The sequence below is a fragment of the Salmo trutta genome, chromosome 7 (assembly GCF_901001165.1).
Source record: "Salmo trutta chromosome 7, fSalTru1.1, whole genome shotgun sequence".
In the NCBI taxonomy this organism is placed as follows: Eukaryota; Metazoa; Chordata; class Actinopteri; order Salmoniformes; family Salmonidae; genus Salmo; species Salmo trutta.
The window spans coordinates 21,992,975-22,009,768 of NC_042963.1; the positions used below are offsets into that span (position 1 = coordinate 21,992,975).

At 42.0% G+C, this 16,794-nt stretch overlaps 1 protein-coding gene across 1 annotated transcript in view; it reads left to right on the forward strand.

The window, feature by feature from the left end:
- The window catches only part of coro2bb (coronin, actin binding protein, 2Bb), a 53,934-nt gene that overhangs the window by 12,671 nt on the left and 24,469 nt on the right, over nt 1–16,794 (forward strand). The window contains exon 2 of the mRNA XM_029758376.1: nt 10,302–10,502. Within this exon, the coding sequence (XP_029614236.1) occupies nt 10,302–10,502 (201 nt within the window). The remainder of the gene's footprint in view (nt 1–10,301; nt 10,503–16,794) is intronic.

Genomic DNA, 16,794 nt, shown 5'->3' on the forward strand with positions numbered 1-16,794 from the left:
TTGGCAGGCCAAAACCTGAGAAGATTCCAAACAGGAAGCGCTCTCTCTGACCATTTCTTGGCCTTCTTGATCATCACGATCCAAAACAGGGGATCTCTGCTGTAACGTGACACTTCCTACGGCTCCCATGGGCTCTCAGAAGGCGGCAAAAAGCTGAATGGTGGCTTTGCAGGCCATGGCTGAAAAACATTAGCGCATTTAGATAGTGGTCGATCAGAGAACAGAGACTGGAGGCGCGTGCACGAGGGGACCCCATGTTTTTATTCTTTCGTCTTTGAACGAAAAAAAACGACTCCCGGTCGGAATATTATCGCTTTTTTACGAGAAAAGTAGCATAAAAATTGATTTTAAACAGCGATTGACATGCTTCGAAGTACAGTAATGGAATATTTAGAATTTTTTTGACACGAAATGCGTCGGGCGCGTAACCCTTCGTCACCCTTGGATAGTGTCTTGAACGCACAAACAAAACGCCGCTATTTGGATATAACTATGGATTATTTTGAACCAAACCAACATTTGTTATTGAAGTAGAAGTCCTGGAAGTGCATTCTGACGAAGAACAGGAAAGGTAATCAAACTTTTCTAATAGTAAATCGGAGTTTGGTGAGGGTCAAACTTGGTGGGTGTCAAAATAGCTAGCCGTGATGGCTGGGCTATCTACTCAGAATATTGCAAAATGTGCTTTCACCAAAAAGCTATTTTAAAATCGGACACCTCGATTGAATAAAGGGGTTCTGTATCTATAATTCTTCAAATAATTGTTATGTTTTTTGTGTACGTTTATCGTGAGTAATTTAGTAAATTCACCGGAAGAAATCGGTGGGAATGCTAGTTCTGAACGTCACATGCTAATGTAAAAAGCTGGTTTTTGATATAAATATTAACTTGATTGAACAAAACATGCATGTATTGTATAACATAATGTCCTAGGTGTGTCATCTGATGAAGATCATCAAAGGTTAGTGCTGCATTTAGCTGTGGTTTTGTTTTTTGTGACATTATATGCTAGCTTGAAAAATGGGTGTCTGATTATTTCTGGCTGGGTACTCTGCTGACGTAATCTAATGTTTTGCTTTCGCTGTAAAGCCTTTTTGAAATCGGACAGTGTGGTTAGATAAAGGAGAGTCTTGCCTTTAAAATTGTGTAAAATAGTCATATGTTTGAAAAATGGAAGTTTTGGGATTTTTGAGGAATTTGTAATTCGCGCCACGCCTATCATTGGATGTTGGAGCAGGTGTTCCGCTAGCGGAACGTCTAGATGTAAGAGGTTTGTTGAATTTGCGATTTCCAACTTGTTGTGTATTGTTTATGTCCAATGGCCGATGAGCACTGATACGTTTTATCAATAATTTCTCTTCATTATTTCTCTTCAGATGACAAGGATTAAAAAGGATTTGCCAGTAGATTGTCGACTTGATTCATGATAATGACTGCTAGCTAAGAATTTGAAAGTATGATGTTGACATGATTAGTCCAATCAAAGCTACTGTAGATATAATGTGACCTGATGTCATTTTATCTATGGCCAATGACCTTGAGCCTTCTTGGATGGGCACTTCTAATGTAACTCTATCCTTTTCATACGTGAATTCCAAATATCTCTAACGGTTGCCCCAGCGTGAGTTTTTTTATGCACTTGATGTTAGAATGTTCTCTCCATTCCAGAATGTGATTGTTGCGCAACAGTACATTTAATCCACGCTACCCTCAAACCAAGGCACGCTGCCTGTTATTATTTACAGGCTGTTTTGAACTTGTCAATTTCAAATGATTTTCTAACAAGTTTTTATTTTCTAAGAACAGTTTGAATTGAGGTGTGTTCCACCTCCACATTAATTCATATAAAAATAGGCTTTACTTTTTTACTTTTGTGGACAATTTATAGTTTTGGAATTTCTGACCCGGACAAAATTCCCCAAGTACTTCCAAATTTTTTGTGCAGTTCATGTCTGCAGACATTTGCCCATCTCCCATCAGAACAGCATCTGCACACACGTGTTCACATTTTCCATCTGGTGCCCGCATCGCTGTCATTGTTGTTTTCATTACTAACAATAAGTTTGGAAATGTGGGCGTTTCTATCAAAGTAAGTGTCTTATTATGTTATGTCGTTTCTCTGTAGCTCAATATATTTGTGTATATTCCTTATAACCACGGACACTCAAAGTAATGTTACTCATTTCATAACCTTTATGGTGTTATATTCAGTCGTGCTTATGTAGCTAGCTACATTCTTCTATTAGCTCTGTAAAAGTAGAAGTATTAGCTTGTGTTGTCTTTTGTCTTTTGAAGCTGCCCTGGCCTTATGACTCCCAAGTGGCGCTGCGGTCTAAGGCACTGCATCTCAGTGCTAGAGGTGTCATACAGACACCCTGGTTTGAATACAGGCTGTATCACAACCGGCCGTGATTGGGAGTCCCATAGGGCGGTGCACAATTGACCTAGTGTTGTCTGAGTTTGGCCAGTGTAGGCTGTCATTGTAAATAATAATTTGTTCTTAAATGACTTGCCTGGTTAAATAAATGAAAATTATTTGACCATGGTTTGTTTTCATTTGGACTATTTAGCATAGCTCTGTTCTGCCCTGCCCTGCCCCCTTTGTTGAGCTCAACAGTTAGTGTTTGTTACTGTTATAACTCAAATTTGTGATTTTGTCAATGCAATATATTATTTTTATAGCGGTGTTTATTATGTTTCTTCTTTGTAATATTGTTTTATTGCTATGTATTCTAATTACTAATAATTCCTCTTTATTCTGTACTTTCAGAAACCACACACACAAACAGTATTTGCCGATATCATAACTGGAACTGGAGCTGGACATCTTTGGAGCTGAAGATTGAGGCCAGCTTTTGTATGCTAGAGTACACTCCTTAACAGTTTTACTGGATGAAAACACAGTGAGAAAACACATTTCGACCAAACGTCAGGCTGGGAAGAACATGTCTTATATTGTATAGCGGGTCATTTAGGTTGGCAGTGGCATTGTTGACTAAATGCAGGCATCGCAGCAGAAAATAGAAGCGGTCTTGGGAGAAGAGGGTGGCAAAGAAGGGAGTTGCAAACATAGGAACTGTGCTCCAGTATTCTCTTGGGGAGTTCTTCTTTACTATTCCCGTGAGAAGGACAGTCACCAGGAAGGTATACATTTCACTAATTGTGGTTGTCACCCATTCAGCGAGTTTTCCCCTCACTCCTGGCTCTCTCTTCTCCTGTAGCTCCATGGCATAGCAATTGGTCTCCTCTACTATGTCTCCCACCAGCTCCTCTGTCAGAAACAACTTTAAGCACTCTGCCTCAGATGGAAATGGCAAGGGGCTTTGCACTCCAGACTGGGACTCATCAAAGAAAACAGCAGGGCCAGAAGGGGTGAAATGGCTGGTGGCCTTCCAGCTACTACAGAACTCATATACTTCATCCACTATCGGTCTGCCTCCATCACCACCAGCATCTTCAAAGGGACCTGGGACTTTGTCAGTGGACAAGGGGTCCTCAGATTCAAGGTTCTCAATGGCTACAAGGTTGGGGGCAGCTCCTCACTGTCACTGTCAGATTCTGATTCCTGACTTTCATACTCAGACTCATTGTCAGACTTTCAAAAAATCTCCAGAATTTCCGCATTTGTGGGTTGTCTCCTTTTGAAAGACATTGCTAATGCTACAGGTTAGCTCACTAGCTACATACATAAACAACAACACTGAATGGCTCAGAGTGGAAGTGAGAGGTTACGTGATTGACTGCCGGCACGCACCACTTCTATCAATAAATTACTATCAGAAAATGTTTTGTGTGGTAATTATTTATATATTTATTGTTTTATTCACATGTTTTCAAGTACTGGTGACAAATCATGCATTTCGATTCTTGCATAGATTGTAATGGACACATATTATGTGTGTAAAATACTTTTTTGAAGGTTGAACTGATTATGATGAGCTAAGCTAATTCCATCTATGTGTGGAGCCATGTTTGTTGACAGACAATGCATTCTGGGTTTCACGTAATCGTCCGTCAGACCAAAATTAGGTGTGTAAGGGTTCACTCATTTTTCAAGAACTTCCAGAAGTGAATGGTGGGATGTGAATGATGGTAGATGACACACCCCCTTCAACATGCATACTATAAACAGACCAAACTCATCTTGTCTACCATTGTTCAAATCCCACCATTCACTTCCGGAAGTTCTCAAAAAATGAGGGAACCCTTACTCACCTAATTTTGTTATAACATCTTTGGTCCGACAGATGATTACGTGAAACCCAGAATGCATTGTATGTCAACAAACATGGCTCCATCGGCAGATTACTTTCGATTTCTAGAAAGTGTTTTACTAAATTATTTTGATCAATGGTGAGCTCACCCGTGATGTGATTAATTATGAATAGTAATTGCTATTAGCTAATTCATATTGTAGTTTCTGTCAGCCGAGAGTTATAAAAACATGACCGCTTGTGTTAAGTCAATCTTTCCTCAGTTAGCGCAAGGACAAATGTAGCCTACATTTTTCCGGTTTGGATGATTGTGTTAGGCTGTAGATACTTCTGTGAATGGCTGAGCATTGCATCCAAGCATAAATTGCTCACATTCTGGACATAACTTTGTAAGGACTGTGTTTGTGCAAAATGTTTCTGAAAAAACAGTGTGGCCAGCTCAAATGCTGATTGTTTCGTCATTCGAAACTGGTTGTTCTAAAAAAAAACGTTCTAATCACAAGGGTTTGATCGTACGCTACAGGGACCACTGTAGAATGATCACACCCGTGTGTTGGTATGTGTGAAAAGGCTATGGCAGCACCCAAGGGTCGAGAATTTTCTAAGTATACCATTAGACTTGGCGGTGACGTAGCATCCCCAAGAGTGACAGAACACTGAGCCAATCACGACGCAACACTCTGTATTTTCTCCCGGCTTGCCCCACCACCACAGAAAACACAGAGCTAGGCTGAAACACCTGCATTTTGGAGCTCCCTTACTCAAGAAAACAAAAAAGAGACCATATTTGTATGCGGATTTATTAACTCAATGATATACACTGCTCAAAAAAATAAAGGGAACACTTAAACAACACAATGTAACTCCAAGTCAATCACACTTCTGTGAAATCAAACTGTCCACTTAGGAAGCAACACTGATTGACAATAAATTTCACATGCTGTTGTGTAAATGGAATAGACAACAGGTGGAAATTATAGGCAATTAGCAAGACACCCCCAATAAAGGAGTGGTTCTGCAGGTGGGGACCACAGACCACTTCTCAGTTCCTATGCTTCCTGGCTGATGTTTTGGTCACTTTTGAATGCTGGCGGTGCTTTCACTCTAGTGGTAGCATGAGACGGAGTCTACTACCCACACAAGTGGCTCAGGTAGTGCAGCTCATCCAGGATGGCACATCAATGTGAGCTGTGGCAAGAAGGTTTGCTGTGTCTGTCAGCGTAGTGTCCAGAGCATGGAGGCGCTACCAGGAGACAGGCCAGTACATCAGGATACGTGGAGGAGGCCGTAGGAGGGCAACAACCCAGCAGCAGGACCGCTACCTCCGCCTTTGTGCAAGGAGTAGCAGGAGAAGCACTGCCAGAGCCCTGCAAAATGACCTCCAGCAGGCCACAAATGTGCATGTGTCTGCTCAAACGGTCAGAAACAGAGTCCATGAGGGTGGTATGACGGCCCGACGTCCACAGGTGGGGGTTGTGCTTACAGCCCAACACCGTGCAGGACGTTTGGCATTTGCCAGAGAACACCAAGATTGGCAAATTCACCACTGGCGCCCTGTGCTCTTCACAGATGAAAGCAGGTTCACACTGAGCACATGTGACAGACGTGACAGTCTGGAGACGCCGTGGAGAACGTTCTGCTGCCTGCAACATCCTCCAGCATGACCGGTTTGGCGGTGGGTCAGTCATGGTGTGGGGTGTAATTTTTTGGGGGGGCCGCTGTGCTCGCCTGAGGTAGCCTGACTGCCATTAGGTACTGAGATGAGATCCTCAGACCCCTTGTGAGTTCATATGCTGGTGCGGGTGGCCCTTGGTTCCTCCTAATGCAAGACAATGCTAGACCTCATGTGGCTGGAGTGTGTCAGCAGTTCCTGCAAGAGGAAGGCATTGATGCTATGGACTGGCCCGCCCGTTCCCCAGACCTGAATCCAATTGGGGACATCATGTCTCGCTCCATCCACCAACGCCACATTGCACCACAGACTGTCCAGGAGTTGACGGATGCTTTAGTCCAGGTCTGGGAGGAGATCCCTCAAGAGACCATCCGCCACCTCATCAGTAGCATGCCCAGGCATTGTAGGGAGGTCATACAGGCACGTGGAGGCCACACACACTACTGAGCCTCATGTTGACTTGTTTTAAGGACATTACATAAAAGTTGGATCAGCCTGTAGTGTGGTTTTCCACTTAAATTTTGAGTGTGACTCCAAATCCAGACCTCCATGGGTTGATAAAATGTATTTCCATTGATTATTTTTGTGTGATTTTGTTGTCAGCACATTCAACTATGTAAAGAAAAAAGTATTTAATAAGATTATTTCTTTCATTCAGATCTAGGATGTGTTGTTTAAGTGTTCCCTTTATTTTTTTGAGCAGTATATATATATTTTTTTACATTGTTTACAAACTTATATGTGACGTCTTAAATGCTGATATGTGATACGTCTTACTGCCAAAATAACATGCAAATCAGGCAAGCCCAACATGTATTTTTTTTTTGCTAAAAATCTGGGGCTCCAAATCCCTGAATGACGGGTCGCCACTGCTTGGCCCCAATTTCTAATTAGGTGAGGTAGGCTACTCTAATGTTCTACTTACTACCACAGAGACCTACTTAGTTTACTACACTAAAGGCAGATTTCATTCAGCCGAACATTACTTGAAATGAACCACGGTTTGAATGTGATTTCCTCTTAGGAAATCCTCCGTGAAGTATCAATGGCCATTAGAAATGTCTGTGTAAACATCTACCTCAATGAGAACAAGATTTCACTTAGAACAATACTATGTGAAGCTTTGACTCTGTCTATTTACTCTCTACCGACATGAGCTGAAACTTAAAGTAAGCTACAGGGTGAACACAACAGACTTAGGGCTCTATTTTAGGCTGTTGCTAAGGAGACGTAAGTATCAAACCCATGTTAGTTTGCAATTTTGTCATGTAAAAACTGGTCCTGCAATTTAGCATGCCTGTCTAACATCAGCTCGCTTGCACTAAGGTAGGAGAAGAGGCAATTTGTGAGATGTGTCCTTAAAAACAAGCGCAAAAGTGACAATTTCATGCAGCGGTAATGAAACATTTTTAAAACCCACAAAAAGCCGGTCTTAACTGTAGCACAGTTGATAATGTTATAGATTTTGAGAGTGGAAGTGCTGCCTATCCAGCCATGATGGACAGTGCCCATGGAAGGAGAGATGTGCCTGTTATATTGGTGAATCTCATATTTAGAAAGATTTTTTTTTAAATAAAAAAAGATTGTTTCACCCCAAATAGTTTAATTTGATAAAAAACAAGCATAGCCAACCCTCCCCTTAATCAATGCTGGTTTATCAGCATCGCATACAGTAGGTGCGTCTTTTTATCCTGGCCATTAGCCAAGTAGCCTGAAATAAAAGTGTTTTAAATGGTCTTCTTTTTCATTATTCACAATTCACATACCTGCATTTTGCTTGTTCAAGTAGATAAGGCGTCCCCATTACCAAAGACATGCTCTTCCACACTATTCAGTCCTCTTATAATGTCGTATCAACGGCAGATTTTTTTACATTTCATCTGCTATTTCTGGAGAAGTGGAAATATGATCTGTAAGATGGTTCCATGGTGTTTATAAAACATTACATTTGCGTGCAGTATATCGGTAAGTGGACATTCCCCCTTTTCTGTTTTACAGTAGCGTATATTGGATCTTTATCCAGGTCCTGTGAAACGTTTGGATGGCCTGTAAAACCCTCCATAGTCTAAGTTACCTTGTCTGTATGATACGCCCACATGGAGCAATTATGGTGCCTGCAACTGTATTTAGACATAGCCTATTTAAAACAAGTTGCTGTTCCGTTTTTATAAGAATTTCATTAGAATTATACAGTGTCTTTTCAGGCCTTATCAATAGCCTAGTGAGTTTTATCTTTCTTATTGACTATGTTCGGCATGTCCATGTCCAGACTGCAATTTACAGTAGGCCTAGTCTCTATCTCAGTGTGAATGCTATAGTAGAGGTCTTCACGGGTCTACCTGAACCTGAATCCCTGAGATCCGACCCGGGACCTGAGCGAGACCGGGTCCAAAATTTAAGCTTTTCCTTCTGGTCCGAGTCGGGTCCTGTTTGATTGTCATCGGGTCTTGGGTCCATGTAACTACAGCTGATCTACCCGAGTGGACCCAAATGTACCTGACCACGGCTCTGCATATAGACTCAATGGTTACAAAAATGAGAAAAGGTCTGTCCATGATAAGGCATTGCTCTGCTTTCTTTAATATCTCAGTCAACCAGACAGGTCCTACAGTTGTGTCTCACCGAACTACTGTCCAGTTGTGTTGTCAGGTGAAGGCCAGCATCCCGGAGTCGCCTCTTCACTGTTGATGTTGAGACTGGTGTTTTGCGGGTACTATTTAATGAAGCTGCCAGTTGAGGACTTGTGAGGTCGGATTGTTCTCGGGTCCGTTTGGGTCTGAGTCCAACTTATTGGACCGGAGAAGACCTTTATGCTATAGCCTATGTTTAAAGATGTATTTCCATAATGAAGCAATGCAACTTGAGCAATTTGGATTGCAAACCTGTTCAACATTTTTAGCGAATATGGGGCAGGCTTTTTAACGAACTAGGCTATAATGGACTAACATTCAAATTGGAGTTGATGAAAACGCAATACATAAAAGACCGTAAATACACAACTTGAAGCAACAACATATTTATCCATGGAGAACGTTCTGATTGGCCAGTGAGCGGCCAAACCTCGACACACACCCACAACTTGTTTATTCATCAAAACCCAGCTTTTTCTTGCCACCGGTGGGAGCCAGGTGAGAAGAGGAAGAGTTGGCTCAGCACAGAGGTGCATAGTCTACACTGGAAGCTATTTCTGGGGTAGACACGTAGAAAGAAAAATCTTTATCATCAGGAAGGGAAAATTGTGTTTTCTTAGGATTTAAAAAAGGTAGGATCTACTCCTAACAGGTAGTCCATGATCATGCATGGTGGTTGTATAGCCAACAGTGTGTTTCACAAGAAAGCCATTGAAATGATTACTGTTTCATTTGCCATCACATTTTGCTCTTTTTTCTGTTGCATTTTTTTCACATTCTATTTTTAGTTGTAATGGAGTACAACAAAAATCACATTCCTAAAAGTAGGAAAAATAATGATGCCCTCACTAGCTACGGCTTATCCTTGGAATCCTCTCAGTGGAAAAAAACTGCTACATATGAAAATAGGTCAAAATCCTCATGCCATGATGACTATTTGATACGTGTTACAACATCATGTGGGCAGCAAGGCCATGCACTGACAGCTGTTCTTCTGCCTGTCCCATTTCTCAGCTAAGGACATGATGGCAAATGAGAAACGTTGGCTTTAAGAACTCAAACCGCTCCAGCGTTGTCAGTAAGTAAGGAGGAACACAGTCAAACAACATATGGGCTTATATCAACATAAACTCTAAGCCACAGAGAATAACAGCTTACCAACCTACCCAGCCCACCAGAAATTACCAGCCCCTATTTTACGCACCTTGCTGTCTATGGATCACATACTCAGAGTTGAATTTCAGACAGACAGTGGAAATACGCTCAACTGTATCGAGGGCTAATTGATCTTGATAGGGTAAGCGTTGCCTCCCAGTGTGTAGCTGCCAGCCCTAAATAAGCTGCAACCCCTTTTCTTTTACCAGATGATCCTGTCGCTCTGAAGGCTTTTCACCAATCTCATCTGTCTGCTCATTACACCTTGGCTATCATTCCCTTAAGTAACCCACCATGCCAAGCCACAAAGACCCACAGCACTCTCAGGTCACCTCATATTAAATCACAACTACACTGACAGCCTGGGAGGACAGCCAAGGACTACTGCCTGCCTCCATTCACATTGAAAATATCATCACTAAGCATTGCAGGGGTCATTTGCACACTTGAAATCTCCAACAAAAGACAACCAAGACAATTGGTCTTGTATAATATTGTGAAGTGTAAAACACCTCTAGGAAGTGTCCTGAAAAGGACATAGAATACGAAAATAAAGAAAGAGAATGTCTCCTCTTTGCGGACAGGCTGTTTACTGTTTCACTGACATTCTTCACTGTGCTTTGTCCCCAGATATCATGGCGTCCGACATACAGAAGCTCAAAGTTTCGGAATGTGTACGGCAAGGCTGGCAACCGAGAGCAGTGCTTTGATGGCATCCCCATCACCAGAAACGTCCATGACAACCACTTCTGTGCTGTCAATGCCAAGTTCCTGGCCATTGTCACTGAGACTGCAGGTGGAGGGTCCTTTCTCGTCATCCCTGTCAACAAGGTAGGCTGCACACCATAATGACATTGAAGGCTCTATTTTAACAAACCTAACGAAATGGTAAGTCTAAGTGCTGGCGGTCGCTCTATAGGTTCGGGGGGTGTCAGAAATATTTGTGCTATTTTCACAACCAGAATGATAGGCGCAGTAGCTGGCGGTGGTGTGAAAGGGCTCGGTTTTGATGAATAAACAAGTTGAAGGTGTGTCGAGGCTTGACCCCTCACTTGCCAATCAGAACGTGCTCCATGGTTGACATTGATTGCCAAAGCTATAGCCCCAGTCGGTATTAGATAGAACATCGCGGCCCTGCCCGACTGTAGGGAAAATAACCTGTGGTTACCTAGGTTACTCCATTGGCCCACAGCAAAAACTTCATATTTTTCAAACACAGTTTTCTTGTTGTCAAGAAAAGTACAACTTATCTAAAGATTACTTTTCATCCTTGCCTGCTCCCTAGCATTCTCACTACTTAGAAAAATGTAATATTGTCGGGCTTCCCTCATGTCCCTTTTCATGATGGTGCTAGCAGCCACTTGAGTGAGAAATCTGCCATTTCCAGCTACAATAGTCATTTACAACATTAACAACGTCTACACTGTCATAAAATTTGCTATTTTAGTTGAAAAGGAAATTACAGAAATTGTGCCTAAGGTATTTTATACAACATTTCACATTATAATTTTATTTTATTTTTTTACTATTTTGACATTTTCTTAATTATATGTATTCATCATTGTCATGTCTAAATGTCCATATGTGCCTTGATGATACTCAGAAACATGTATTTACCACATCAAAATCTCAATATTTTACATTATTTTAGGAATTATCTTAATAACAAGTATATAAGGTTCACATATGAAGAAAATTATTAATATCAATTGTAATTTAATACACCTTTTCCTGAAAAATATGCGCCGTGATGGTAATGACTGAGCATTGTGGTAATGACAGAGTGTGGTGAAAATAACACCTCCTATAAAACAACTGATGAAAAGTACGATTAAACATTTTAATGTCATAGTTGACGATATAGAACACACCATTCAAAAACTCAAAAAACAAAGATACATGCCTCAATAACTTGAGCATCTTTTAGAACAATTTTGGGATTCAATGCATTATTCAGATATACATGTACAGGGTTGGAAACACTGGCTGACATTAGGGCTCCCGAGTGGTGCAGCGGTCTAAGGCACTGCATCTCAGTGCAAGAGGTGACACCACAGTTCCTGGTTTGAATCCAGGCTGAATCACATCTGGCTGTGATTGGGAGTCCCATTGAGCGGTGCACAATTGGCCAAGCGTTGTCTGGGTTTGACTGGGGTGGGCTGTCATTGTAAATAACAATTTGTTCTTAACTGACTTGCCTTGTTAAATAAAGGTAAAAAAACATTAAACAAATCATTGTTCACTGGCTGCAGTCTATTGATTCAGACTCATGAGACAGGTGTGTGCTCACTCAAGATTAGGTTTTGCCCGTAATGCACTCTATTGCTTTAAAGGATCGGACCCTTTTTCTCAATCTTCGCATAAAATTACATACCCAAATCTACAGTTGAAATCGGAAGTTTACATACACTTAGGTTGGAGTCATTAAAACTAGTTTTTCAAACCCTCCACAATTTTCTTGTTAACAAACTATAGTTTTGGCAAGTCGGTTAGGACATCTACTTTGTGCATGACACTTGTAATTTTTACAACAATTGTTTACAGACAGATTATTTCACTTATAATTCACTGTATCACAATTCCAGTGGGTCAGAAGTTTACATATACTAAGTTGACTGTGACTTTAGGCAGGTTGAAAAATTCCAGAAAATTTCGACATGACTTCCAGTTGAAGCTCGCATCTGCCACAAGACCATGGTGCTTGCCTACGGAGCTGTGAGGGGAACGGCACCTCCGTACCTTCAGGCTCTGATCAGGCCCTACACCCAAACAAGGGCACTGCGTTCATCCACCTCTGGCCTGCTGGCCCCCCTACCTCTGCGGAAGCACAGTTCCCGCTCAGCCCAGTCAAAACTGTTCGCTGCTCTGGCACCCCAATGGTGGAACAAGCTCCCTCACGACGCCAGGACAGGGGAGTTAATCACCACCTTCCGTAGACACCTGAAACCCCACCTCTTTAAGGAATACCTGGGATAGGATATAGTAATCCTTCTAACCCCCACCCAAAAAAAGATATAGATGTACTATTGTAAAGTGATTGTTCCACTGGATATCATAAGGTGAATGCACCAATTTGTAAGTCGCTCTGGATAAGAGCGTCTGCTAAATGATGTAAATGTAAATGTAAATGTAGAAGCTTCTGATAGGCTAATTGACATCATTTGAGTCAATTGGAGGTGTACCTGTGGATGTATTTCAAGGCCTACCTTCAAACTCAGTGTCTCTTTGCTTGACATCATGGGAAAATCAAAATAATCTGTCTCCTAGAGATGAACATACTTTGGTGCGAAAAGTGCAAATCGATCCCAGAACAACAGTAAAGGACCTTGTGAAGATGCTGGAGGAAACTGACGTGTGATGGGAAAGACATTTCTACAGTATTTGGTCATAAATAGATGGGATTGCAGCATGCTAACTCCAGTTGAACTGCTAGCATAGAGTGTATCCTAAATACACATAATTATAACATAATTTTAAAAATCTAACATAATTTGATGGAATTATAGCCTGTTTGGTAATGACACAATAAAAATGTTATCTTCTCAAGTCATATTTACCTTTATTTTTCTATAATTTTTAGGAAGGCTCTAAAAATTGTGAAAGACTCCAGCCCCCCTAGTCATAGACTGTTCTCTCTGCTAACGCACGGCAAGCGGTACCGGAGCACCAAGTCTAGGTCCAAGAGGCTTCTACCCCCAAGCCATAAGACTCCTGAACAGCTAATCAAATGGCAACCCGGACTATTTGCAAAGCATCATGACTTTTGTAAGCGAGGTCAAATGTCTGGGTGTGAGACAGGACAAAAACAGTGCAAACCAGTGAAATCCAGACATGAAATGCTTTAGAAAATAACATTTAAAAAAACAAATTGAAAGCTGAAAAAAAAGTTAAAGGTTATTTTAGTCTCTACTTAACGGATGTGCGGGGAAAAAAATCCAAGTAAACATATCATCTCAAAAATCTAACCCTGAGACACAAAAAGTCACATATTTGCAAAATCATCCAGCTACATTATTACCATTCACAAGTCTAGCTGATAATTATGAACTAAAATTTTTGCTTTGTGTACGCTAATGGTCAAAAGTTTTAGAACATTCTTAATTGTCACTATTTTCTACAATGTAGAATAATAGTGAAGACATGTACACTATGAAATAACACATATGGAATCATGTAGTAACCAAAAATGTTTTAAACAAATCAAATTATAATTGATATTTGAGATTCTTCAAATATCCACCCTTAGCCTTGATGACAGCTTTGCACACCCTTGGCATTCTCTCAACCAGCTTCACCTGGAATGCTATTCCAATAGTCTTGAAGAAGTTCTCACATATGCTGAGCACTTGTTGAATGCTTTTCCTTCACTCTGCGGTCCAACTCATCCCAAACCATTTGGTTGAGGTTGGGGGATTGTGGAGGCCAGGTCATCTGATGCAGCACTCCATCACTCTCCTTATTGGTCAAATAGCCCTTATACAACCTGGTGGTGTGTTGTGTCATGGCCTGTTGAAAAACAAATGATAGTCCCACTAAGCCCAAACCAGATGGGATGGCGTATCGCTGCAGAATGCTGTGCTAGTCTCACAAAGACATGCCGGTTAAAACCAAAAATCTCCAATTTGTAATCCAAACCAAAGGACAATGTCCATTGCTAGTGTTTCTTGGCCCAAGCAAGTCTCTTCTTCTTATTGGTGTCCTTTAGTAGTGGTTTCTTTGTAGCAATTTGACCATGAAGGCGTGATTCACACAGTCTCTTCTGAAAAGTTGATGTTGAGATGTGTCTGTTACTTGAACTCTGTGAAGCATTTATTTGGGCTGCAATTTCTGAGGCTGGTAACTCTAATGAACTTATCCTCTGCAGCAGAGGTAACTCTGGGTCTTCCATTCATGTGGCGGTCCTCATGAGAGCCAGTTTCATCATAGTGTTTGATGGTTTTTGCTACTGCACTTGAAGAAACTTTCAAAGCTCTTGAAATTTCTCAGATTGACTGTCATTTCTCTTTGCTTATTTGAGATGTTCTTGCTATAATATGGACTTGGTCTTTTACCAAATAGGGCCATCTTCTGTATACCACCCCTACCTTGTCACAACACAACTGATTGGCTCAAATGCATTAAGAAGGAAAGAAATTCCACAAATTCACTTTTAAAAAGGCACACCTGTTAATTGAAATGTATTCCAGGTGACTACCTCATGAAGCTGGTTGAGGGAATGCCAAGAGTGTGCAAAGCTGTCATCAAGGCAAATGGTGGCTATTTGAAGGCAAAGGGTGGCTAATAGTGAAGTCAGCACGTTCCTAATGTGGAGGAAGACCTCCCTGCAAAAAAACAGACCAGTCTGACCATGTTTCGCCCGAGTTATCAACAAAAAGTGGTTTTGAGCGATGTAAGTGCAGTTGTGTAGTTGTGTTTAGTTATTTAAGGTTCCAAACATATGTAATTTTCTTAACCTATCTAGTGACTAAATGACAGCATAGGTTTCAAGTATCCTATCTGTAGTAACTTGACAAGGAATGCCCACACGCATTTCTATATTACTTTCCTTTACTTTCAACCCAATAACTAAAAGGTGTACAGCCAGGTACAAACGGTACAAATATAGCAGAACTATATAGCCCACTCAACCGGTGGTAGAATCACATTGCACAGAACTCACTCTTAATGATGACATCATCAAAGGGGAAAGGTCACGGTCAATGCCAATAATAACCATGTAATTATTTATATAGTGTCCACACTATAACACTTCTCGCCCCTCAATTTAAATCCCCCCGTAAGGAAAACATAAGGTTAACAAGTAAACCACATCAGTGTTTTCTTTTCTTTACTACACCACACTGTAGAACTTCTGCTGGTGTTACTGTAAATGTAAACAAAACAACAACAAGAAATTACAGTCCTTATTTCTTTTCAACTTGGTCTGCTGCTCCAAACAAACACTAACACCACGAGTCTCTCAGTCTCAACTACAGAGTTAGTCTTCCAGGAGGCTTGTGACTACGCTGTGATCTGCGCAGTACTCCTGGTGTGCTACGAGACACAGGTACGGCGTGTCCCAGTGGAGCTGGGTCTGAGGGCACAGGAGCGGGTTGGGTGTTTGTGAGAGAATGTACATCACGCTCTGCTGGAACCACTGAATGCCCCTGTTCCTCAGATGCTGTTTCCTGTGGGGTTTCAACTTGTATACTACCACCCACAGCTGTTCCGTCTGAAAACATGGTCTTGTCTTTGTCATAGCGCAGGCGGAGATGGTCCTGGTGTCTGCGCATGACTCGCCCATCAGTCAGTTTGACCACAAAGGAGACGGGACCACTCTGACTCAGAATGATACCTGGCAACCAGCGTTGGCTGCTTGTGAAGTTGCGGATGTAGACAGTGTCATTGGGTCACTGTCTCTCCCTCGCGTGGTGGTCATGTCTCTCTTTTTGTTTCTCCTGCTTCCGTTCCACTCGTGTTCTGATGTTCGGACGCAGTAGATCCAGGTGAGCTTTTGGCTTTCTGCCCATTAACATCACCGCTGGAGCCTGTCCTGTTGTTGTTTGTGGCGTGATGCGGTACTGGAACAAGAACCGAGAGAGCTTAATTGTGATGGTTCCCCCAGTCATCCTTTTTAGCCCCTCTTTCAGTGTCTGCACAGCCCGCTCCGCTAAGCCGTTTGAGGCCGGGTGAAATGGGGCGCTGCGGACATGGCGGATTCCGTTTCTCCGCATGAATTCTTGGAACAAGTCACAGGTAAACTTTGTTGCGTTGTCGGACACCAGAGAGTCCGGCAGACCATGGGTTGCAAACACCTGCCGAAGCTTTTCGATGGTTGTGGTCGCTGTGATGTTGCTCATGATGTGTGCCTCCAGCCACTTGCAGTGTGCGTCCACCATGACAAGGAACATGTGACCCATGAAAGGGCCTGCAAAGTCTACGTGCAGCCTGGACCATGGGCGGTCAGGCCACTCCCACAGATGTAGCGGTGTGGGCGGCGCCATCTTCTGGTTGATCTGGCACTCAGAACATGATTTAACTTTGTCTTCTACCTCCTGATCCATGTTAGGCCACCAGATGTAAGATCTGGCTAAACTTTTCATCCGGGAGGCACCCGGGTGAGCCTCATGGACCTCATCCATGA